The following is a 27413-nucleotide window of genomic DNA, read 5'->3' on the forward strand; positions in this document are numbered from 1 at the left end:
GAAAAGGATGCTTGACGTCGAAGAATATGTACTCAATAGTTCTTTTTTCAGGTCTGTATTTATTTTTAAAAAAAGATGTCCATTCTTCCAAAGTTATAGAATCATTATCGATTGATTTATTGCCCTTTACTAGACGAACTGCTCGCCAAAATTCTTTAGCATTTGATGAATTCTGAAATTTATTTTGTAAGTTATCGTTGAACTGCTTTTTCTTCTCTTTCATTTTATTTTTATAAATTAGTTTACTGTCCAGATATTTATTAAAACAATTTATATCATGTTCTTTTTCTTAAAATTCCTATATGCCTTACGTACTTCCCTTTTCAGCCTATTACACTCTATATCGTACCAAGGTTTATTTTTGAACTTGCTTATTATTAATGACTTTTTTACCATGCCCAGATTCTCTGCCTTATTTTTTACTGTAGTCATAAAATTTTCAGCCAAACATTCTACACTTTCTTCGCTCGCATTAAATTCGATTGGGAATGTTAATTCAGACATATATGCTTCTTTGCATGCATCACTCCAGCAATATAACGTTCGAAGTTCATTTGGCACGGTCTGCGCTTCTCTATCAGATTCAAATTCAGTGTACACAATCAGTGGAAGGTGATCTGAAGTTAATACAATATCTGAAACTATTAAATCAGTAATATATTGAATACTTTCAAAATTGACCCAGACCAAATCTATTAAACTATTTCCATTTGAATTATGAAACGTGAATTGCCCCGGCATGTCACTCTTACATCTACCATTCAAAACATAGAATAGATTCTTTTCCATAATATTCACCAAATCCTTCGCGTTCCTTGAAATATATCTATCCTGAGAAATCCTATCTGCATAAAGATTTGAATTTTTGAATAAACAGTTATCTATAGAACATTGGTTTAGCTCCCCCATTCTCAAATTAAAGTCACCCCCAATCAATACAGGGAAAGACGAAAACAATAATTCATAATATTTCAAGCATTCCTGGAATTCATTGAGACAGTGCACAAGAGAATCAGGCTTAAAGTAAACTAAACATAATATAATAATACGGCCCTTTGGATTTTCGACCTTGACAATTATAATAAACTCTCTAGCTTCAATCAGCGTTGCTTTCAAATTTTTTTTTCACTAAAACTAACAAACCACCACTGGCTCTACCTCTTGAATTTGACAATTTATCTGCTGTTTGATTAAAAGCTACATATTCATTAAAGTCTCGAGCATGGAAAGAGTCAGTTAACCAAGTTTCACTCAAGCCTATCACTTCATGAGCGTTAAATAGTTCTATTTGTTCCTTATCTAAATTAAGCACGTTATTAATACCATGAGAGTTCCAAAAAATTATTTTAAAATATTTAGAAACAAGTCCCACCTTTTCATTAGAGTGTATCACCTTACTGGGTTGTCCTCTCGCTGGGGTCTGCTATTGTGAGAGCGGCCGGCTCCCCTGTGAAGCTCGCTTGCACTGCGCGGGTGATGCTGACTTTTCGCGTTCCAGCCACGCTCTCATTGCAGTCGGTTTTTTGGAGCGAGAATTTGAAGCTTTACCCTTCAAAACTACAAAAGAAAAACGAAAACCCCTCCCTTGCTTACAACGTTGAAATCATATTAGCACAAAAATCTGAAGACAATTCTCATTAAATGATCGATACTGGATAGTTTTGAGTGTTTTACCCCGTCTATAGCAAGCCAACCGAGCTCTTAGAAGGATATGTTTTTGGTCTGATATTTGATCCTTGCTAACATTCACAGTGAAACAATCCGGATCTAAGTTTGTTACAACTGAGTCAAGAGCTGAGCATTCTCTTCTTGCCTCACTTATTAAACTTGTCAGCCCAAACCCCTGCAAAACATTCAGAAACACCCTGGCATCCCTTGGTGAATAAATTGCATTGAAATTATGGTCAGTTCCAATCAACACATAATGACCCACAGACACTGCATAAGAAATACAATGCTCCAACTTATCAAAAAACAGGTTTGCATTCCCTCTAGGAGACCTATACATCGATATCACTATGAGTGATAGCTCAACAATATAAAAACCTGCAAATTCCGCCGAAACTTCCACAGAGTAAGTTGACAAGTCAAGTGGTTTAATAGTAAAATTATTTCTATTGTTAAAATATACAGCTACACCGCCCCAAGGTGACTGTCTACAGAAACTGCCAGTAAGTGCCAGCCTATCAATATTCTGGTAGAATGGTAACTCTTGTTCAACCAGCCAATGCTCTATGATACACAATATGTCAACATTCTGTGATTTACATAAAGGTGCGTACAGAATTTCGCTCTGCTCCGCAACCGAACGTCACTCCAGCAGAGCGATTGACCGGGGAACGCGAGAAGATCTAACATCTTCCGTACTTCCGTAACGTTCATGATGGGTGCGACTGCAGAGCGGGGGCGGAGCGACTGTCGTGTGATGGAGGAACGAGGGCGGTACGAGGACGGAGCGTGCTCGGTGCGGGTTGGAGGCGCGTATATGTGTACGCAGCTTATGATTTCAAGTTCATTCAATTTGTTCCTTAAACACTGCACATTTATCGAGCATAAATTCAATTGGAATTTTTCATTATTATTTCTAGACGACTCTAAATAATTAGGGCTTGACTCATTTACATGCTTATCAAAACTTAGATCACTCAGGGGCGCCAGGGGCGAATCCTAAAAAAGGCTGACTCGAATCAGACAATGATTGCTGACCTCCAGAAACATTCAGACAATCCCTTCCATCCTCAAGCAGAGTGTCCACACTTACATGATTCGTCAGATCGAAACCTAGAAAAGGGTTTGATTCATATCAGACAGAGAATGCTGATCTCAAAATACATTGAGATGATCCTCCACACCAGGGCACAAGGAACTGCCAACTGCCAAACCATCATCATTTAAACCAGGAGAGACTGAAATACTTGACTGCATTGCCTTGGAAGAAAATGAAGACACTCTTGACGAGGGGGGGGGGCCGATACATCTTCTGTCAACATCCCTCATAAAATAATTCACTCTATTAGCAATAAGTAATTTACCCCTTACATTCAGATGAAGTCCGTGGCTTGTATGGAACGGCCTCTCCAAAGTCCACAATTCTAGTACATGAACCGGATACACATCAGTTAAACGTCCTATGAGTGTATTTATAGCAGCTATAGTTTTATTAATATGTGAGCTTCCAGGTAAATCATAGCGGTAGGGAATAGTGGATATGATTATATTACTCTCTATATATGCTTCAATCACCTCAGCATGAATGCTGACTTGCAGATCTCATCAGAGTTCTGCTAATAAACCAGCTCTCATCGGACTTCAAGAGAGGACAGCCACCCACTACTACTGCTACAAGATCATTTGCAGAAGTAGTGCAAGTACCAATTAAAATAAATAAACAGCAGCAGCAACAGCAGCAACAAGTGACTGGAAAAAAATTAGTGCGCAAGATCACCGAGAAGAAGAACATCGTGATAGTGAAGCCTGCAGTGGTAACAGGAAGTGATAGTGAAAGCAGTGCTAAAGTCAGAGAAACTTTAAAAAAAACAATTCCGAAAGAAAAATCACTGAAAATAAAAAAAGCGGTAAACGTACGTGGAGGTGGAGTGTTATTGGTGATGGACCCATCCGAGGACAAGGTAAAAGTTCTAGGAAACAAACTAATTAATGATAAAGATTTAGAAATTAGTACTCCTTGGTTGAAAAAACCTAGAGTAATTATATATAATGTATCTAAAGAATTGAGCCAGAGTGATTCAAGTATAGAAATTTTCAACAGGAATTTCTCAAACACAATAAATAAAGAAAAATTTGATAAAGAATTCAACCCATTATTTAAGGTACGTAAGAAAGAGAGAGAGTACACCCACTGGGTAATCGAATGTTCTCCTGATATTCGACGAGAAATAATTACTAAGGGATGAATCTATGTAGATTGGACCTCTTGTCGAGTCAAAGATTAAACATCAGTAACTCGTTGCTCCAAATGCTTGAAATTTGGCCACACCTGAAAATTTTGTAAAGCAGAAACCACAATCTGTGGTTTCTGTGCTCAAGAGGATCACGAGTACAAAACTTGCCCTAACAAATCACAAGCACCTATATGTGCCAATTGCAAGAACAATAAAAAGGATGATAAACATCTAGTAAATGATACAACTTGTCCCTGTTATATTAGAGCAATTCAAAGTTTAATAGATAAAACAGACTATGGCCAATAAAATTCTGTATTTAGAGCAGAGGTCAAAAACCTTTTCTTTCACTACAATTATTAAGAGCCAACTCGAAATTGTGTCATTCAAACAGAAATACGAAAACCTAAACATTTTGCTGGCTCATCACACATCAAAAACAATTGACTCTCATTTTTCACTACTGTTTAACAGATTAGTTTTTGGAGCCTTTTACCTTATTGTGATTATTTTATTTCTAATCTATAAATATGACGAATGATTCAATAAATAATCTTAAGAAGTACAATTGGTCCGAGGTTGCATCACAACTTGATTCAAATATTGAAAATGCTGTTGAATTATTCGTTAATGCATTATCCACTGAGATTGGAAATGCAACCCAAATAAAAATTGTACCACACAAACTAAAGCCTCTCAAGCCTTGGATAACTGCAGGATTAATAACTTCTATAAGAAAACGAGATAAAATGCATCAGAAATTGAAAAAACAGCCTCAAAACAACTTTCTCAAATCACTATATAAAAACTACAGAAACACATGATAAAAACAACATGATAAAAAAATTCAAGTATGACTACTATAATAATATACTACTCCAAAGCAGAGGCAATTCGAAAAAGACATGGGAGCCTCTGGTGTGGTACACTCACACAACTTTCCTTGCTCATTGAACTGTAAGCCTCATTCTCAAACGAGAATAATTTAGGGGAATAACATCATGACAATTATTGGCGGCAACATATTATTTGCAACTATGATCAGACTACTGTATATGTGTATATATAATTATTGTTTTCAGAGTACTTTTTCCTTCGTGTTATTGTGAAATTAGATGATTTTTTTAAAGTCGTCAAAACAGTTGTTCTACAGATGAAATATCTTGACTATGACTGTGTAATTTTTATAAACTGCTCTACCTACCTACCTACCTACCTCATGCACGAGATGGAGGTTACAAAGTCTATTTCTCAAGGATAGGGTGGACCCCCCATTAGTTTCCCAGGGAAAAGACTCATGCCAGTTGATAGATCTGATAAATAACTATACAGGGTATGAATTTGAAAAAAATCGTTAGAGCCGTTTTTGAGAAAATCGTGAAAAACATGGTTTTTAGTCATTATCCGCCATTTTTCTCAATAATATTACGGAGCTCCTGAAATTTACCCAGAAATGAGACTCATGCCAGTTGATAGGGCTTATAGATAGCTATCTATGATATAAATTTGAAGAAAATCGTTAGAGCCGTTTTTGAGAAAAACGTGAAAAACATGGTTCTTTAGTAATTATCCGCCATTTTTTCCGCCATCTTGAATTGAATTTTATTGAATTTCTTATTGTCGGATCCTCATGGTATAAGGACCTTAAGTCTTAAATTTCAAGTCAATCGGTTGATTAGGAATGGAGTTATCGTGTTCACAGACATACACACATACACACACTCACACACACATACACACACACACATACACACACACAGACCAACACCCAAAAATCATGTTTTTGGACTCAGGGGGACTTGAAACGTATAGAAAACTTGAAATCAGGGTACCTTAATTTTTTTGGAAAGCAATACTTTCCTTACCTATGGTAATAGGGCAAAGGAAAGTAAAAAACAGCCTCAAAACAACTTTCTCAAATCACTATATAAAAACTACAGAAACACATGATAAAAACAACATGATAAAAAAATTCAAGTATGACTACTATAATAATATACTACTCCAAAGCAGAGGCAATTCGAAAAAGACATGGGAGTGTATCAATGATCTATTGAATATAAAACGAGATAAAAAATACCCAATATAGATCCCGTAGCTCTAAACCACCATTTCACGCATGTGGGTCAATTATATGCTAATAAAATAATAAATAACAGCCCTAGACAACGTACTCATGCCGATTCGTCAATCCCCTCATTCAATTCATTTTTTTGGCTGATACAAACAATGATGAAATAATAGACATAATCAGTTCTCTCAGGAGTAACTCTTCTCCTGGAGTAGACAATTTGAGTTCTGTCTGAAAAAAATAGCTTCCTATATTGTAGAGCCTCTTAAAATGATAATAAATAAATTTTTTTTGGTAGGTTATTTTCCTAAACTATTTAAAGTTGCTAAAGTTGTTCCTGTTTATAAATCAGGTGATAAATCAAACCCCTCAAATTATCGACCAATAAGTTTAATAAATAATTTAGCTACAATAATGGATAAAAAAGGGACTGATAAGTTATTTGAATAAACATAGAATTATCAATAGAAATCAATATGGATTCAAGAGTGGCATATCAACAGAAGATGCAATATCCGAATTTTTGGAAAGAATAATTGAAAACTTCAACAGTAAATAGAAAACTTTAACAACTTTCTTAGACTTGGCAAACGCTTTTGAGACTGTATCTCAGTCAAGATTATCAGAGAAGATGGAACACCTTGGAATCAGTCGCTCACCTCTCAAACTATTCAATAGTTATCTAACTGAACGGTATCAACTACTTACGCTGAATACTTTATCAAGTTATAAAAAACTTACTGAATATGGTCTGCCTCAAGCTATTCTGTTGCTTCTACCATAGAATTAAACAATCTCGTATAAGTTTTCTGTGCCTCATTATCATCAATATCTTCTATTCATGATGATTTTATCACCAATACTTTTCCAAATTTATATTAATGATTTTCTTAAAGTTGACATTGGGAACTGCTCAATCGTATCCTTTGCTGATGACTGGCAATTCCTGGGAGGACGTGCGCCTTAGCGCAGAAAATGGTCTCAGAGTAGCACAATCATGGCTCTATGAACATCTGCTTACTTTGAATGCTTCTAAAAGCCTATTCATGACTTTCTCACCCAATGCCCAAACACAACCTCATGAAATAAAAAGTATTAAAATACACCAAGTAAACTGCAATTATTGTCAACAATCAACAAATTCTGAAATTCGAAAAAAGGACCAAGTAAAATACCTGGGAATACTGTTGGATCCATATCTAAGATGGAACATTCATATAAACAGCATGTGTTTAAAAATAAAATTTTTAATATATAAATTTCATCAAATTAGAGAACTAAATAACTTGAAAATAGCTCGATTAATCTACTTCTCTTATGCACAAGCTGTTTTACAATATGGAATAAGAGCTTGGGGTGGAGCCTTGAACACACATTTTGAAAAACTTTTCATAATTCAAAAATATATTATTAAAACAATTCCAGGCAAACCCAGACTTTATCCAACAAGCGATCTTTTCAATGAATTCAAAGTACTGACTGTTCGACAGCTGTACATAAAAATCTTGATAATATATATTAAGAAGAATAAAAATAAATTTCTTCTTCGTGAAAGAAACTTGAATTTAAATTTACGTCCTACTAGAGAAACATTCCATCAAGACAGGATGGATTTGAATGTATGTAGAAGACAATTCACTTACTTATCACAGAGGATAATAAATCTTGTTCCTACTCATTTTGTTGCCAATACAAGCCGGAACAAAAAACTAAATTGCGAGATTGAGGAATGGATAAGATCAAATAAAAGTGAAGAAAAAATCTTTTAGGCACCAACTGTTTCTTGTTTTATGTTTCGTTTTCTTATCATAGAATAATAACTATTGTGTGTTTATCTTTTATCTAATTTCATCATCTACTAATCTACAAAATTATATTTGTGTGTAAATTCCACTAATCTCTGTTCATATTTTGGTTCAATTTATCAGTTTATATTGAATAAATATATTACTGCAACTTGGGTCTACGCACAGGTTTTACCTTGTAGGCTACTCCTTAAACAAAGATGGACATGAAAAAATATACTGCAGTTTTGGGATCATTTTATATATTCAATAGTATTTTTCTTATATTATTTTTAGATGTTATAATATTATATTATTATAATTGTGTATGTTTTTGAGAAATAAATTTGATAGAAAAAAGTTATTATTAATACTATTAGTACCGCCCAAAACGACGACCCAATCTTTTTTTTGGCAGTTTTTAACCTCATTTGGGGAGAGCATCCAGTCAGTCAAAGCTTCAAGCCTTGCCCCTGGAAGAATGTGGGCAACACAAGAAAACTCATTTGGCAGCAAGGAGCCCACACGCTCACGCAACCCCCTACCATGACTATCAGCCCACAAATGCAGTCTTCTATCTAAACCAAACCCATTAAGCGAACTGACATCTCTGCAGGCAGCAATAATCAAGGAGCAAGATCTGCGGAAATTATTCAAAGCCAGTTTCGCCAAACCAACATTCTTTCCCACATCTGTCAATAGTTTTTCATTCAATTTCAAATTATTTGCTAGTTCAGAGATCTTATTAAGAAATACATTTTTCTTATCAAGATTATCACTAATATTTCCCACCGCACCTGCCCCTTCACCGGTCTGCAGCTTGACAAGACAGCAGCAACAGAGTCCTCCTCCCTCTTTATCGTCTGTTTGAGTCCCAAAATCAATAGTTGTCTTATCATTCAACTCCATAATAATCCTATCATTAACAATGGACCGATCTATTGCAGCATGCCACTGCACTAACAAACGAGCATTTTCCTCAGACTATGCCTGCATTTTCCTTTTCAACTCCCCAACATTAACAGAACATTTATCACAAACATTATCAGAATCTCCCTCTTAGCAAACACTTCCATCGAGATTGTGAAGTGATTGTTTTTCGTACTCAAATCCAGTAGACGGTTTACCCTTATCATATACTGGTGTAGAAGATAAGGCAGCTCCGGATGAAGCCAACAACGGGTCAATTGTAACTAGGTGGGGGCGATCTCGATCAGTATCCTAATCAATGATCACTGATAAATCAACATGTTCAACCGTTTTATTATTACATTGCGGGGGTATTATGATTATGTAAGGCAGCAGAATCTATTTCTATTATTTTAGACATTGCTTTGTCAGTTTTTAGAGATGCTTTGCATGACTTTGATAAACAACGCCATTGAATCTCACCAGAAAGATTCTCAAACGATTTTCTATAGGAAAAGTCACGGAAATTAAGCTTGGTGTTCCCTTTATTTGTCAGACTGAGAGTGAAATTATCCATTTACCATTTGAGTAATTAAGCAGAAAGAGAACACTACAAGACGTGTCGTAAGTATAGGAAAATTATGAGTTATGATATTGTAGGCTACCTATCTTATAAAGCACACTTATTGATGTCCGTATATACTGTCCGAAAACGAGCCCGTTGACACAACGATCACACTTTTCTCGAAAGTTCAGCTGATAAGATACGAGATAGTGATCCACCACTCGAGTCCACCTTCGGTTCGAATCAGACACGAAGCCGGTTGAAAAGGAAACTCAGGTGACGGGAGCAGGCGAAATGTATCGCCTCTCTCCACGCCAGCATCCGCATCCGTATCCTCCAATCACCAGATTCAGGCATTCGATGCAATCACAATTGAAACCAAGATTACCACAGTCCACAGTGGAATAGTTTGTATCATTTCTGCTTATAAGTTGCGACACAAAGCAAATGGAGATTCCTTTCAATAACTGCTCACAATTCGGTTACCAAGATATAATTGGGGAAAATTCAATCTATTGCGTTCACGCAGGAAGGTCAAAGTTCATCTCAAAACAAACGAATACCATCAAAAGTCAGATTTCTTCAAATATCCTTTTAGGTTAGAGAATAGATTGAGTTAAGTTATCCAGCTCACTACCGACAGTTCATACACACAGTTGCAGGGTATACTATACTTTCCCAGAAAAAACACAGATCGAATGGAATATGTTATAAAACAGGTAAAATATCACAAAAAACCGAGACACTCTTCTGAGTCGACTTTCAAGTAGCCCCCAGTGCTCCCAATAACTTGGGGTCAAGGCACACAGGCGTTTTCAGACAAGTCGGCAGAGCAGGAAGCTCTCCGATTAGCTGATTGAGTTGGCGTTCAGGAATCAGCTGATAATCAGCCAATCGGAGAGCCTCCTGCCCTGCCGAGTCATTATGAAGCTTTGTATGGCTAGGCCCTTAATGTAGATTACTAACATAAAGCTGAGCCCAAACGTTCTTGAATACTAGTCATGTGGGATTAAAGTGTTGAGGTGCACAATCTGCATGAAAAAAACATTTCATTCTTATCTATCTTTGCTATCCAAAAAATCTGGTGTGGCGCACTCACACAACTTTCCTTGCAATTATGAAAATTGATCACCTGACGCTAGTGCTCACGCGTATCTCAAGTCTACTATTCAAAGATCTGAGCCAGCTAGTGACAGGACAATAACGCTGGAGATACACGAGGTCTGCTATCTCTTGATAGTGAATGATTTAATGGAATCAACGGTTGCCAACAGTTTGCAATTAAATAATGACATAGTAAAATCTCACAGATCTGAGGCACTCCCCTGATCACTGTCCAATGCAACCGAGCATACTGCTACGAGCTTATAAGGTTGTATTTATATTCATGTTTAATGTACGCTATTTGTTTGTGAATTGTGATTATGTTTGAATTGTGATTACTCATTCATGTTTCAAATACTTCTGTAATCTGTTGATTTGCTTGACTATTTCAATAAACTTTCATATCCTGAATTTTGTCCCTGTGTTATTGAAAACCTTCATTGAATGCCTTTATTATGGCAATAGTGAAACATATTGTTAAATTGATTGAATGGAACGTCATAGATCTTGGAGGTGAAGTACTATCTCAAACCACCGTACTGCAAAAATTGATGTAGGCTACATATTAAAATTATTCAGGGCTCGAATATTCAATCAAATATTGACTATATCTGCGAATACTACACGTATACTTACGTTAGCAATAACATATTATATGTATTATCAATGCTTGATGAAGAACATTCCAATATGATATAGAAAATATTATTCAATGAGAGTAAATAAAATAAAATAATTGAATTATTGAAAATGTTATCAATAATTTTGAATTCTTAGTTAAAATTATTTTGGGAAAATCGAACTGATATTTTTAATGTTAATAGACAACTCCCTATTTCATTAATACACATTTTAGGGAGAGACACCTTGTTGGGGGTGTCGTCGTCGTCCAATGAGCGATCATGGGGAAAGTAGTCCAGTGAGTGTTCCACTGTGTAGAATAGCAATAAGGATAGGCAGACGCTATGAATGGGAGGACTTGTGTAGTTTGTTACACTAGGCTATACTCAACAAGATGGGTCACAGTTTTCCCCCGCGGAATTTTTCCTGAATCTGTCATAAAATTCACGAATACTTACTGATTGTGTAGCATTTTGTAAGGAAAGCTTACAATTTCAGGCCAATTAATTTAATATTGAATATGGAAATTGGCAAGCTCTTTTAAAATAATGTTGTCCACAGGTTTTGCTGTTATTAGCAGCTATTAGCTGTCACAAGCTGGTGGTCACTTTCTGTCTGGGTGCAGAACTACTGAGCGACAACACCAGTCATGCATCGTATCTCCTGTCTCTCTCGCTCTATGCACTTACCTCTGGCCTGGGAATTGCCATTGGAATGTTCATACAACCTTCCGAATCACCAGTGATACCCTTACTACAGGTAGATATTGCAGGAACGCGCTAATCTCAAACTGCAAGAAGCTCTGTCACTGTCAAGGCCTACAGCACATTAGCGATTTTTAGTTGTCGACCAGCAGGTAGAAATCAACTGAAAATCAACCTCACTCTCGAGCAATGACTGTGACAAGATCTCTCAACCTTTGTATATGTATAAAAGTACATAGTAAAAATTCCTTTTTTCTTTAGGGCTACTCTTGAATAGAAATAAAAATCAAAGTACCCTTCTCAATATTTAAAAAAGCTACTTAGATTTTTATTTTTTGAACGAGCGTGAATTTCTCACTTTCGACTTACTAGAGCCCAAAGTTGTTTTCTGTCGTTTTGTATGTTCGACAAAAACTGATCAATCAGCTTCAAATTTTAAACACGAATTTTTCAAACCTTTTTGCAGGTCAAGTTCGTTGGACAACAAAATTGACTCACTCCTTCGTCCTTTCTTGGGATATAAAAATAAAATTGAAAGTGCATAAAGCTACGTTTACACCATGTAGCTGGAGAGCTATATAGCAGAGCTATATAAAATTTGAGCTACATATAGCAGAGCTATATGTAGCTCTGCTATAAGTAGATTTAATGCTAATTTTATGTAGCAGAGCTATTTTTAGCTCTGCTACATGTCAATTTTTGTTTATAGCAGAGCTAGATGTAGCTGCTCTGTCCTTGAAGGATGGCTGCCGAAGCTGTTTACTGCTTTTTGCAGCTGTTTAGTGCCTGCTGGGTTTACACCAGATATACTGTACTCATTTGTTGTCAGAGTGCTAGTAGGTTGCTGCCATGGCTTACTTTAGATAAAGGCTGGAGCGCACAACTTGGCAACGTCGCAGTCAATCTCAGCTTCAGGCCGAGAAAAGTGAATTCACTTGGATAGACTCCCGATTTACTACCAGCTTTACGCCCTTTATCAAATATCAGTACTGAGAAATTCAATTCAATGATAGTAAAAAATATATAATATTAACTGATAGACTGATTTTAACTTTAGCTCTAGGTGTTTCAAGTATAATGCCTAACTTGGCAATATATTTCACTGTACTTACTTTCTATATCTGTATTTCCTACAAGCAATTCTAATGATCAAATGTATTTCATTAATAGATGAAAGTATTAAATAGTACCTTCTAAATGTAAAATAAAAATATGAAATACTTTGTCGAATATTGTCTTCTTTTCAAGAAACTTCTGAATTTAATGCATTCGCTTTTTGTGCATCTATAAAGAACTATGCACCTTAATGAAAATCGATAGTTCAATAATATCTATCAAAGGGAATATATTGTACTACCATTTAGTTTTTGTTTGTAATAATATCCATCAATTTATATTAAAACACATCATTAAGTACCCTACCCTTTATTATTATTTTTTCTTTTCAAACAAGACTTGTTTCAACTCATCTTTTTTTATTTAGGAAAAATGGCTTTAGATGAGTTGGAACTAGTCGTATTTTGGAAGAAAAAAATACAAAGAGTACGGTATTGATGTTTTAATAATTTCAAAGTAGCCTTATAAAGAGAAGTGATAATTCATATTAATAATGAAATAATAGGTTTTTGAATGAATAAATTGCTGAAATAATGATAATTCATTCAATTTTGTCCATTAACTCAATTATATCTAGGCATAATAGTATACAAAAAATCACAGAAGAATTTATATCCAATAGCAATAGTTCAATCTATCTACATATCTCTGTGGGTTTATAATCACATTATTGACATAAATCAAATACTTACTATCCCTACTAACAAATTCAAATGATTTCACAATATACAATAATACAAATGATTCTACAAAATACAATTTTTCTAATGGTGTAATGAAGTTATGCATATCAAAAGCATGGTCGGCCTGAACCACACGTTGCCATATTGAACATGTTCCAGCCTTCTATCTATAGTAGGCTATGTTACTGCGCATTGCGAGCATTTTGATTTTTTTTTATTGTGCAATAATAATTGAGAGTGAATTTGACTGGAATAGAGACAAAATTATCCAGTATCTTTTTTTTCTTCTCTGTGTTGCCATTTTGATGCCATTACTAGCACTCTGACAACAAATGAGTACAGTATATCTGGTGTAAACCCAGCAGGCACTAAACAGCTTCAAACAGCAGTAAACAGCTGCGGCAGCCTTCCTTCAAGGACATAGCAGGTATATCTAGCTCTGTTATAAACAAAAAATGACGTGAAGCAGAGCTATATGTAGCAGAGCTCAGATTTTCTTTGATGCTTACCGAAAATTTTGGATAGCTCATTTTCTGCTATATAGCTGAGAAAAATATAGGCGGGCTATAATTATAGCAGATTTCCAGTGTCACTTTTTGAACATGTAGCAGAGCTATATAGCTTAGCTACATGAAGCTCTGCTACATAATGTAAACCTAGCTTAAGAAAAAAATTGTTATTATTTATCAGTCAGCTGGAACTATTTGCATGCTATTTCTGTAATTTTCCCATTCATTTAAAGAAGCTGATGCTATTATTTGGCAGTTGTCATACAGACAGACTTTATGCAACACTCATGATTTTAGCTGAATAATACACAACATTAATTTATAATTTCTATATTAGCTCGCTTCCGTTAACGTCTACACATATTTAATAATCCTATACTGCTAGTAATTCTGTGAACAGTAGACCTCACGCAGTATTCTCTTCCACAAGTTGAGCTCAGTTGAGCCACAGTATACATACAGTATGGAAACTTGGCTAGTACCCTGACGCTAAAATCCGCCATCTTCTTAGGAAGCGCCGCATTGTAATAGTATTGATGGTAGGTTCGGATCACTTCAATGATCCGGATCAATTGATCTCATTCACTGCCACGAGACAATCAGAACACCAGGGTCTTCCCAAGACCAGGAACTTCCCAAGGTCACGTGACGTGTTTAGTATTGGCGTCATGTAAAAAGCATTGGTTAGATAGGCGATTGATTACAAGTTTCCATTCTGTACTTATTCTGTGGTTGAGCTTCCACAGCTCAGTTGAGCTCTAGATGCCGAGCGGAACAGATTACTAATCTTACTGATAAGCTGTCTCAGCCTGATCTGTGATTTTCGTCTGGTTTTATATTGTTGAGCAATTGATTCTTTGGAAAGTTTAACCTCAAATTATTAATAATACAGTCATTTATTAACTCAATAATTGAGTTGTTTATTCACTCAAAGTTGTTTATTCACTCACATAGTTGTGATAAAGTTGTAGTATATTAAAATGATCGCGTGTGAGAAGTGTGAAATCGATCTACGAAATATGGAAGTGTGTGTTGTGTGCTCGGAATGCAAAAGTTCCTACCACATTAAATGCACCAAACTACGCACTATAGAGAAGTTTAAAAGACTTGGGGATAAAAAAACATCTTGGCGCTGTGATTTATGTGGTGATTCGCAGGAGGACAATGCTTGAGACTTGAATAATCAGCTGGAAATTCCAAATTCGTTTCTCCAAGCTTTGAAATTAGTCGAAACAAGATTACTCTTGCACGAATTGGCGCTCAAGATGTGATAATAACTGGAATTCATGAATCTATTACTTCCTTACATTCCAAATACGACTCCCTGAAGTCAGAAGTTGAATTGATAACCTCCAAGCAGAAAGAAATTGACTTTGAAAATCGAAAAATCAACGACAGAGCTGCGAAACTTGAGAAAATGAACTGGGATTTGACTACAGATATCCGAGAGCTCCAACAATACTCGAGGAAAAACAACATCGAGATTTCAGGCATTCCGAAAACGAGGATATCCACACTATTCTACATGAACTTGCTAATTCACTTGATATTGTCTATAATAAATCGGAAATATCGAACGCACATCGCATTCCTTCCAAGAACACTCCTCTAATTGTGGTAAGATTCATTTCATTGTTTACTAGAGACTTATGGCTAACTGCTTTTAAAAACTATAAAAACAAGAGGGGAAGGTTCTGACTTCGAAAGATGTGAACAATAATTTGAAGCTGAGGCCAATATTCGTGAACGAACATTTATCGCCTCATAACAAGTTCTTGCCCTCCGAAGCTCGCAAGCTGAAAAAATCTCAGAGGATTGCGTGTGCGTGGGTGAAAAACGGTCGAGTGCTTATCAAAATCACCGAAAATGCTAAAACAATATGGGTAAGGGATGAAAGTTGTTATATAAATTTGACCTAAAATATGTACATTTTACCAGTACAGTTACTGACTTTATTTGATTACCCAGTGTTTTTAGTATGCTGGAAAAGCTGATGGCATGTGGTATTAGAGGTGATGCTCTGAAATTGTTTGCCAGCTACCTTGTTGATAGAAGCCAAATTCTTGCTGTAAATGGTAAAACAAATATACAAAAATTTGGAAATTTTGGTTTACCTCAAGGAACTGTATTATCTCCTCTTTTATTTTTCATCTTTGTTAACGACCTGCTCAACCTAAATATCCCAAACTGTAACATTATTTCATTTGCTGACGACACAGCCTTGCTGTTCCATGATAGAAATTGGGATGACGTTTTTAAATCAGCCACCACGGGACTGAATTCAACTCATACTTGGTTAAAAAGCCATATTTTGACTTTAAATTACAAAAAAACCAAGTTTATCACCTTCTCTCCCAATGAAAATGGACAACCAAACTTTAATACTAGTTTGAATACTTGGGAGTAACACTGACAGCTGATAATAAAACTAGTCATGAAATCTCCACTCGAATTATGATGGGCAATCGGGCATATTATGCTAATCAGAAAATTTTCAGAAGCAGACTGATTTCTAGGCAAACCAAGGTAAAGATGTACAAAACATTGATAAGGCCGGTTGTGACTTATGGAGCTGAAACGTGGACCATTTTGAATAAAGATGAAAGAGCGTTGAGGTATTTCAAGAGAAAGATGTACAGGAGGATATGGGGGGACCGGTCTGCATTGAAGGAAACTGGAGAGCCAGATTTAACAATGAGATTGATGAAGCAATTGACGAAAGAAATATTATAAGGTGTATCAAAGCAAAAAGAATAGAATGGCTGGGTCACGTAGTAAGAATGAGTGATAAAAGAGTACCACAAAAGTCGCTTGATGAAAGGTTGATGGGCACCCGAAAAAGAAGAAGGCCAGAAAGAAGATGGATCAGCGATGTGGTGGAAGATCTCCGTGTGCTAGGTGTGGCGAACTGGCGGCAGGGAGCACAAGAGCGGGATGTATGGAGACGTCATGTAGAGGAGGCCAAGGTCCACCCAGGACTGTAGAGCCAGATAAAGTAAAGTACGTAAGTAAACATTTAAACATTAAGAGAAATGCCAAACCGTCTACTTGAATCTTAGACCTCACTTCGCTCGGTCAATTAAACGAGCAATTTCTGTTTACTTGATCAGGAAATAGTTTTCTGGTTGAATCTCCCTAATTGGAAACTACAACAAAATATAAGGGCGATTATATATTAAAGCATGCATACCGCGTGGGGAATTCTCAATAATTGAGAATTGTATTGAATACTTGCTCTCGTATTGTGAAACACATATTTCTCAATTATTATTTGTAAGAGGAATTCTCAATTGATACTTGCTATCTTATTTTAAAACTCTCATTCTTTATTTATTATTTTGTGAAAGGGGAAATCAACTCTTCATGATCCAATAATAATGTATTTAATGAAAATGAATCATACATTGAAAAGTATACTTATGAATATAAATTCATACTATAAGTATCCTACAATATAATTCCTTCTAATGAACTTTATAAACTTGATAATTCTATAAGACCGGTTGAAAGCCTGTTTGAAAGATTGCGGCAGGATGACAATGTCTTCAACCAACTCGGAGGGCATTTCTATTCTAGAAATTAAACTCGCATACTCTTAAAACAGGAAAATGTTTGGTGAATTCCATTACTTTTCAATCTCCACATCATTTTCCTATAAACGGAGAGATAATAGTTGGGTATATTTTAAGGTATTTATTCAAATTATTTTTTTTCAGTTTATAATGCATTTATTATGTGAGTGTAATACTATCACCCCATACTCTCTTTTGTTGGATATTGGGACTTTCTACCACATAGAGTGTGAGTGATGTATATGTGATTAAAATATTATGTTTCTAGATTGTGCCTTGGTCACTGAGTAGAAATAATTTTAAATCCAAAGTTCTTTATCGAAAATTCAATTTGATTGTTGATGAATCCAATTGATTGTTTATAACAAACAAAATCTTGAAATATCATAAGGAAGGGTGGTGTGGAGTTATATAATTTTATTGACATGAAGTGCCAGGTTTCTCTGAGATGTGGAATGGCTATATTGCGGAATTTTAAGTCTATGTCTATTTCGTGTATGTAAATTATGGTGTTGGTTTGTAACATATTTATCCAAATTTTTTTGTACATAACATAAAATATTAAAAACATACAGTGATAGCAATGTCAGCAATCCAAGTTCTATGAAATTTTTCTACAATGAGCATTGAAAGGCAAATTGCATATGACTCTAATAGCCTTCTTCTGAAGGACAATGATTGAATTGGCTTTAACATTATCAGCCCAAAGCATAATTCCATATGATAGGAGACTCTGAATGTGTGCATAATAGATATTCATCAGCACAGGCCTATCAACAGTTACACTTAGTCTGCGAAGCATATACAGGCCTTTAGAGAGTTTAACTGACAAAAAATCAATGTGCGCCTTCCATGACAGACATGAATCAACCATAACACCTAGAAACTTGAGTGGTGTAGCATCCTTCTGCTTTCTGAAATTGAAAATTATCAGAGGTTTTGTCATCATTAAGAGACAGATTGTTAGCTTCACACCAGTCCTTTAGAATAGAATAAGTATGGTTTAGTTCTCTTTCAAGATCAAACTGGGATGAACAATTAATTTTTGAGCCAAAGTCATCAGCAAAAAGGTAACCATCCAGACTGTTTCCATCAATATTAATCGGCAAATCATTTATATAGATACTATCAGGAACCCGTGCTTCGCAAGGATCTATTTTCAAACTTGATAATCTGAAAACTTGACGTAATGACATTTTGAAGAATTTAAAGTAGGCCTATAACCATCTTTCGTTAATTAAGAATCTAGCCTATATGCAAAATTTTAAGTTATTTAGTCCTGTAGTTCGGACGTGATGATGCGTCAAACATAATTTTCCTATCCCGTACGTGTATAAGCCAACTCTTTATTTTATTATAGATATGGTTAACAACTGTAAGAGATAGGAGTGTGGAACATAATAGTTGTGAAACTATGATAGCGTCAGAAGTGTCTCAAACACAATAGTAGGTACTACATGAACTTTTTGAAAGTGATTTGAAAAAAAATGTTAAAACAACAGAACTGAAAGTTGTCAACCTTATCATTCTACCTCCATTTGGAGAGGCTTTTGTTTGAGCCGAATGAAATCTTCTATATATATATATATATATATATATAATATATATATATATATATATTATATATATATATATATATATATAAATGAATGTCTGTTTGTGTGTTTGTTCCCTATGACTTGAAAAATACTTGACATAACGGCATGAAACTTTGGGAATATGATATGTTGTGTGAATATTGAGGATGGTTTCTGACCAGAATATTGGGGATGGTTTCTGACCAGAAATTTTAATAGGGTGGTTAATGATGATTATTTATTAATCCATTTTACAGACCTATGTTTTTGAAATTGTCGGCCTAGCGGCTACTGAAGAACGGAAAGGTGATCATGATTCAAGATCATATTGAGATAATATGATTTATTTGGCAAAATTCTAGCCGGCATGCTCCCCCTGTTATCTCAGTTATTATTGAAGATATCGACTCAAATTTTTTTTTTAATAAAAGAGGAGAAAAAAATAAAGCGCGCTAGCCTATTTTTATACAATTTAGTTAGATTTTAATATTAGAAATAGCTGTTTCAAAACTAACCTTATTTTGAAGAATGGACGATTCTAAATATATTATTATCTCAACTATTTTTGAAGGTATCAACTCAATTTTTTTTTGATGAAAGAAGAAGGAAAAATAGGTGTTGCTTCTATGAATTTTATTTTGAAAGACTTTTTAAAACATTAAAAAAACAATTAGGTTCTGGTCAATTTATGTCAGGTTCAAGTCATTTATATTTATAGTAATTAAGATGATTGAATAGAACAATTGAACATTGAGATAGGATTCAAGAGTTAAGATAAAGAGATTTTTCAATAGTGGAGACTCTTTGAGTATGGAAAGAACTATAATGTTAAGAACTAGGAGTTGAAGAAGTGGTGGACAATGTACAAACCTTTACTCTTAATCACATTTTCTTATGACAATGATACATTTTAATTGAATGAACTTGTTATATATATATTTGAACTACCGCCTAAACAGAGTAGTCAACATAAAATATTGCACAGAAATGAAGAAAACACTGATTCAATTTATTACCAACAACATTTATTTTACATGAATATGATATGAATATTACAAACATTTGCATTATAATCTAAATTATTATCCATTGTACATTTCTACACTACAACATTCAAAAAGATCAGACAGGCATTGAATTTGAAACACAAAGACAGACACATTCATAAGGCGCTGTTCACCTGTTCTAGTATTTTCTATTCTGTATCGTATTCGACTTAACAATAATATAAAGTGTTCAATAAAGATCATTGAAATAATTCTACTGAGAGTTCTTATTCTTTCAAAAATACACAACAGAACTCTTGAATCAAGTCAAATAATTACTAACCTGAACAAGTATGACCAAAGCTTACTGAGCCTGGGCCAAGAACAGATCTCTCCTAAACTAAACTTTTTCTAATCTGAGATTTTCCTAAAATTAGCTTCACCTAACTAGAGTTTTTCCCAACCTAAAGCTTTTCCTAACCTAACCTAAGCTTTCCTAACCTAAGCTTTCACTAACCAAAGCTTTTCCTAACCTAACCTAACCTAACCTAACCTAAGCTTTCCCTAACACTTGACTTTTTCCTGACCTAAGCTTATCCTAACCTTTGCTTCTCCTAACCTAAGTTTTTCCCAACTCAAAGCTTTCCCTAACCTAAAGCTTTTCCTAACCTAACCTAAGCTTTCACTAACCAAAGCTTTTCCTAACCTAAGCTTTCCTAACCTAAGCTTTCACTAACCAAAGCTTTTCCTAACCTAAGCTTTCACTAACCAAAGCTTTTCCTAACCTAAGCTTTCCTAACCTAAGCTTTCCTAACCTAACCTAACCTAAGCTTTCCTAACCTAACCTAACCTAACCTAACCTAACCTAAGCTTTCACTAACCAAAGCTTTTCCTAACATAAGCTTTACCTAACCTTAGCTTCTCCTAACCTTAGCTTCTTCTAACCTAAGCTTTCACTAACCAAAGCTTTTCCTAACCTAAGCTTTAACTAACCAAAGCTTTTCCTAACCTAACCTAAGCTTTAACTAACCAAAGCTTTTCCTAACCTAACCTAAGCTTTCACTAACCAAAGCTTTTCCTAACCTAAGCTTTCCTAACCTAAGATTTCAAAATAAGCGATTGCTCGAATGAATGTTCGCATCAATTCAACTTCTTCGAAAGTGATTGAAGAGGTAACTACAGGCAAGCATGGACATTGGAATACAATATAATTGATTAATCGATGAATTAAATAGAAATTAGATATTATTCTGGGGAGTTTTTCATTAAATTAACATTAACTTTCTAAAGCTGACCCTGAAACAGAACAGAAATTGGTAATTTTTGGTTTATGTGACTAACAATAATTGTATCTCACAATAAATTGTATCTCAACTATTTTTTAAGATATCAATCAATTTTTTTTAAATTGAAGAGGAAGAAAAAATAGGTGTCGGTAATATAAATTCTATCCTAAAATACTAATTTAAACATTAAAAAAAACAGTTTGAATTTCTGAAGTGAGACTCAACAATGAAGAATGATGTTATGTAAACAATGAAGAATGATGTTATGTAAACAATGAAGAATGAACTGTGATTAATGAAGCCAATAGCACAGCTGACTCATATTTTATGGCCGAATTAAAGATTTCAAAATAAGCGATTGCTCGAATGAATGTTCGCATCAATTCAACTTCTTCGAAAGTGATTGAAGAGGTAACTACAGGCAAGCATGGACATTGGAATACAATATAATTGATTAATCGATGAATTAAATAGAAATTAGATATTATTCTGGGGAGTTTTTCATTAAATTAACATTAACTTTCTAAAGCTGACCCTGAAACAGAACAGAAATTGGTAATTTTTGGTTTATGTGACTAACAATAATTGTATCTCACAATAAATTGTATCTCAACTATTTTTTAAGATATCAATCAATTTTTTTTAAATTGAAGAGGAAGAAAAAATAGGTGTCGGTAATATAAATTCTATCCTAAAATACTAATTTAAACATTAAAAAAACAATTAGGTTCTGGTCAATTTATGTCAGGTTCAAGTCATTTATATTTATAGTAATTAAGATGATTGAATAGAACAATTGAACATTGAGATAGGATTCAAGAGTTAAGATAAAGAGATTTTTCAATAGTGGAGACTCTTTGAGTATGGAAAGAACTATAATGTTAAGAACTAGGAGTTGAAGAAGTGGTGGACAATGTACAAACCTTTACTCTTAATCACATTTTCTTATGACAATGATACATTTTAATTGAATGAACTTGTTATATATATATTTGAACTACCGCCTAAACAGAGTAGTCAACATAAAATATTGCACAGAAATGAAGAAAACACTGATTCAATTTTTATTACCAACAACATTTATTTTACATGAATATGATATGAATATTACAAACATTTGCATTATAATCTAAATTATTATCCATTTTACATTTCTACACTACAACATTCAAAAAGATCAGACAGGCATTGAATTTGAAACACAAAGACAGACACATTCATAAGGCGCTGTTCACCTGTTCTAGTATTTTCTATTCTGTATCGTATTCGACTTAACAATAATATAAAGTGTTCAATAAAGATCATTGAAATAATTCTACTGAGAGTTCTTATTCTTTCAAAAATACACAACAGAACTCTTGAATCAAGTCAAATAATTACTAACCTGAACAAGTATGACCAAAGCTTACTGAGCCTGGGCCAAGAACAGATCTCTCCTAAACTAAACTTTTTCTAATCTGAGATTTTCCTAAAATTAGCTTCACCTAACTAGAGTTTTTCCCAACCTAAGCTTTTCCTAACCTAAGCTTTAACTAACCAAAGCTTTTCCTAACATAAGCTTTACCTAACCTTAGCTTCTCCTAACCTTAGCTTCTTCTAACCTAAGCTTTCCCTAACACTTGACTTTTTCCTGACCTAAGCTTATCCTAACCTTTGCTTCTCCTAACCTAAGTTTTTCCCAACTCAAAGCTTTCCCTAACCTAAAGCTTTTCCTAACCTAAGCTTTCACTAACCAAAGCTTTCCCCAACCCTAGCTTTTCCTAACCTAAGCTTTACCTAACGTTAGCTTCTCCTAACCTAAGTTTTACCTAACCCAAGCTTTACCTAACCTTAACTTTTCCCAACCAAAGCTTTTCCCAACCTAAGCTTTTCCTAACCTGAGCTTTTTCCCAACCTAAGCTTTTCCTAACCTTAGCTTCTCCTTACCTAAGTTTCTCCTAACTCAACTAAGCCTTCACTAACCAAAGCTTTCCCCAACCAAAGCTTTTCCCAACCTAAGCTTTCACAAACCAAAGCTTTTGCTAACTAAAGCTTTTCCTAACCTGAGCTTCCTCTAACCTAATCTTTTCCTAACCCAACAGTTTCCTAACCTAAGTTTCTCCTAACCCACTCTTCTCCTAACCTAAGTTTCTCCTAACTCAAAGCTTTTCCTAACCTAAGCTTTCACTAACCAAAGCTTTCCCTAATCAAAGCTTTTCCAACCTAAAGCTTTTCCTAACCAGAGCTTTCACTAACCAAAGCTTCCCCTAACCAAAGCTTTTCCTAACCTAAGCTTTACCTAACCTTAGATTCTCCTAACCTAAGCTTCTCCTAACCTGAGGTTTCCCCAATTTTAACTTTTCCCAACCAAAGCTTTTCCTAACCCATGCTTTTCTCAACCTAAGCTTTTCCTAACCTAAGCTTTTCTAACCTAACCTAACCTAACCTAACCTAACCTAACTAACCTAAGCTTTTCCTAACCTAACCTAACCTAACCTAAGCTTTTCCTAACCTAACCTAACTAACCTAACCCAACCTAACCTAACCAACCTAACCTAACCTAACCTAAGCTTTTCCTAACCTAACCTAACCTAACCTAACCCAACTAACCTAACCTAACCTAAGCTTTTCCTAACCTGAGCTTTCACTAACCAAAGCTTCCCCTAACCAAAGCTTTTCCTAACCTAAGCTTTACCTAACCTTAGATTCTCCTAACCTAAGCTTCTCCTAACCTGAGGTTTCCCCAATTTTAACTTTTCCCAACCAAAGCTTTTCCTAACCCATGCTTTTCTCAACCTAAGCTTTTCCTAACCTAAGCTTTTCCTAACCTAACCCAACCTGACCTAACCTAACCTAACCTAAGCTTTTCCTAACCTAACCTAACCTAACCTAAGCTTTTCCTAACCTAACCTAACCTAACCTAACCCAACCTAACCTAACCCAACCTAACCTAACCTAACCTAAGCTTTTCCTAACCTAACCAACCTAACCTAACCTAACCCAACCTAACCTAACCTAACCTAAGCTTTTCCTAACCTGACCTAACCTAACCTAAGCTTTTCCTAACCTAACCTAACCAAACCTAACCTAACCTAACCCAACCTAACCTAACCTAACCTAACCTAACCTAACCTTTTCCTAACCTAACCTAACCTAACCTAACCTAACCTAACCTAAGCTTTTCCCAACCTAACCTTACCTAACCTTACCTAACCTAAGCTTTTCCTAACCTAACCTAACCTAACCTAACCTAACCTAACCTAACCTAACCCAACCCAACCTAACCTAACCTAACCCAAGCTTTTCCTAACCTAACCTAACCTAAGCTTTTCCTAACCTAACCTAACCTAACCTAACCTAACCCAACCTAACCTAACCTAACCTAAGCTTTTCCTAACCTAAGCTTTTCCTAACCTAACCTAACCTAACCTAACCTAACCTAACCTAAGCTTTTCCTAACCTAACCCAACCAACCTAACCTAACCTAACCTAACCTAACCTAACCTAACCTAAGCTTTTCCTAACCTAACCTACCTAACCTAACCTAAGCTTTTCCTAACCTAACCTAACCTAACCTAACTAACCTAACCTAACCTAACCTAACCTAACCTAACCTAAGCTTTTCCTAACCTAACCTAACCTAACCCAACCTAACCTAACCTAACCTAAGCTTTTCCTAACCTAACCTAACCTAACCCAACCTAACCTAAGTTTCTCCTAACTTAAAGCTTTTCCTCACCTAAGCTTTCACTAACCAAAGCTTTCCCTAACCTAAGCTTCACTCAACCTTAGATTCTCCCAACCTTAGCTTCTCCTAACCTAAGCTTTCCTAACCAGAGCTTTTCCCAACTTAAGCTTATTCCTCACCCAAGGTTTTCTTAACCTAAGCTTTCCCCAACCAAAGCTTTTCCTTACCTTAGCTTCTCCTAACCTTATCTTTTCCTAACATAGGCTTTCCCTAACCTTAGATTTTTCCAACCTTAGCTTTTCCTCACCAATTTTTCCCCAACCTAAGCTTTCCCTAACTTGTGCTTTTTTTAACCTAAGCATTTCCCAATCGAAGCTTTCCCCAACCAAAGCTTTTCATAACCTAAGCTTTCACAAACCAAAGCTTTTTCTAACGTAATTTTTCCCAACCCAACAGTTTCCTAGCCTAAGTATCTCCTAACCTAAGATTTTCTCAACCTAAGTGTTTCTAAGCTAATGCCTCCCTACCAAATCCTTTCTATGCAAAATTTTTCCAACCTAACCTCCCCTAACCTAACCTTTTTCAACCCAAACCTTTGTAACCTGAGTTTTTTATTATCCCCAACCCAACAAAGCCTAACTCGAACTAACAAATGCAGTCCAGCCCAACCATTGAGCTCCCCTCTAACCAAGCATTTTCCAACCTAATATAACAAAGCCTTACCAGATAAAGACTGAGCAACCCTCAGACTTGCTCAGTCTTCATCACTTAAGGTTTGATAGTCACATCAAACTTTGGTAGGTAGGGTTTCATCAATATCGTTAGATACAGGAGAAAATGTGGTCAGCAGTAATTATGGTTAGCTCCATTTAAAAATATTCTCAACATTTTTCAGGCAAACAACTGGCACATTTTTGATATTTTCCAGATTTCCTATCAACTTCATCAATAGCATTAAATACAGAAGAAAATGTGGTCAGCAGTAATGGTTAGCTCTTTGATGGAATTAGAATTTTTATTCAAATTTGATACATTTGAGTTCTAATTCAAAATTATTTTTTTCCCAAAATTGGATTTTTTTTTTGAAAAAATTGAAGATAGGTAGTGAAAATTATAACTGGAACCGTTTTAAGCATAAGTTAGCCTGTGGTACTTTTCTGTAAGTTGTATAATTCTGAATGATTGAATAAATAAATAAACTTTAATTATTAATACCTAAATGAGACTTTACAAATTTAGTACCAATTGGGGTTTCCAATTTTTTCAAAAAAAAGTTTGAATTGGTTTGTTTTTTCAGATTGGTTTCTACAAGGATGCAGGTTTGATGCCTAGTGAGATCGGACTCCCCGATTATGTATTCCAATAATGGGAAAAAATGTAGAACAAATTATAATTTAAATATATCAAATTGAAGTTTGTAAAACAATAACAATAAAAAAACAATAAAATAAATATTGAACTCTTGAATCATTAATCGAACAAGTTGAAATCGGAATCTTTCTTATCGAGCAATTTCAAAAACCGATGACAACTCTATTTAGCATGCTTCAAATTTGTGACCTGTAGAGAATAGAGCAGCAACTCTATAACTCTACAACTCTATGGTGCTAGTAAAAACATGATAGTATTATAGGTTGGACAAAATTCAAAATTTGCTGTTAATATTAATAACATTAAATTTCATTGATTAGAATTGTTATTCAGTTACCGACACGTATTTTTTCTTCTTCTTTCATTAAAAAAATTTAGTCCCATAATATCTTTAATAATAGTTGATACAAATCATTATAATTTAGAATCGTCCATTCTATAGAATAAGGTTAGTTTTGAAACAGCTATTTCTAATATTAAAATTAAATCAAATGGTATAAAAATATGCTAGCGCGCTTTATTTTGTCTTCCTCTTTCATTTAAAAAAAAAATTGAGTCGATATCTTCAATAATAACTGAGATAGCAGGGGGAGCAGGCCGGCTAGAGCTTAGCCGATTTATTTATTTATTTATTTATAAGGTTAGCAAAAAATACAAGAATCGGAAAAGAAAAAACAGGCTATTGCCTAAAACTTCTTCAATTTCCTAATTTAGTTTTAAATTGTCCAAATATTATAGGTTATGTCCATTCAAATTTCAACACCAAATCACAATCTTAAAATATAAATTAGAATAAAACAAACAATTTTAAATTTGGATGGATTAACAATAAAAGTTTCTTAAAAACATGAAACAAACTATGAATTCACAAAATAAAGAATAAAAACACTTAAATTTTGAGCTCGAAAATATCACATTCACCATAGCTATATAATAGCTATTTAGCATCTAAAGTTACCAGCTGTAATAAACACGTCACCCTTTAA

General features: G+C 34.8%; 1 protein-coding gene across 1 annotated transcript in view; it reads left to right on the forward strand.

Annotated features, from left to right (window-relative positions):
* LOC111055103 (zinc transporter ZIP1) overlaps positions 1-27413 on the forward strand; it is a 76725-nt gene that overhangs the window by 36563 nt on the left and 12749 nt on the right. The window contains exon 6 of the mRNA XM_039435474.1: positions 11518-11715. Within this exon, the coding sequence (XP_039291408.1) occupies positions 11518-11715 (198 nt within the window). The remainder of the gene's footprint in view (positions 1-11517; positions 11716-27413) is intronic.

The sequence above is a fragment of the Nilaparvata lugens genome, chromosome 9 (assembly GCF_014356525.2).
Source record: "Nilaparvata lugens isolate BPH chromosome 9, ASM1435652v1, whole genome shotgun sequence".
Classification (NCBI taxonomy): Eukaryota; Metazoa; Arthropoda; class Insecta; order Hemiptera; family Delphacidae; genus Nilaparvata; species Nilaparvata lugens.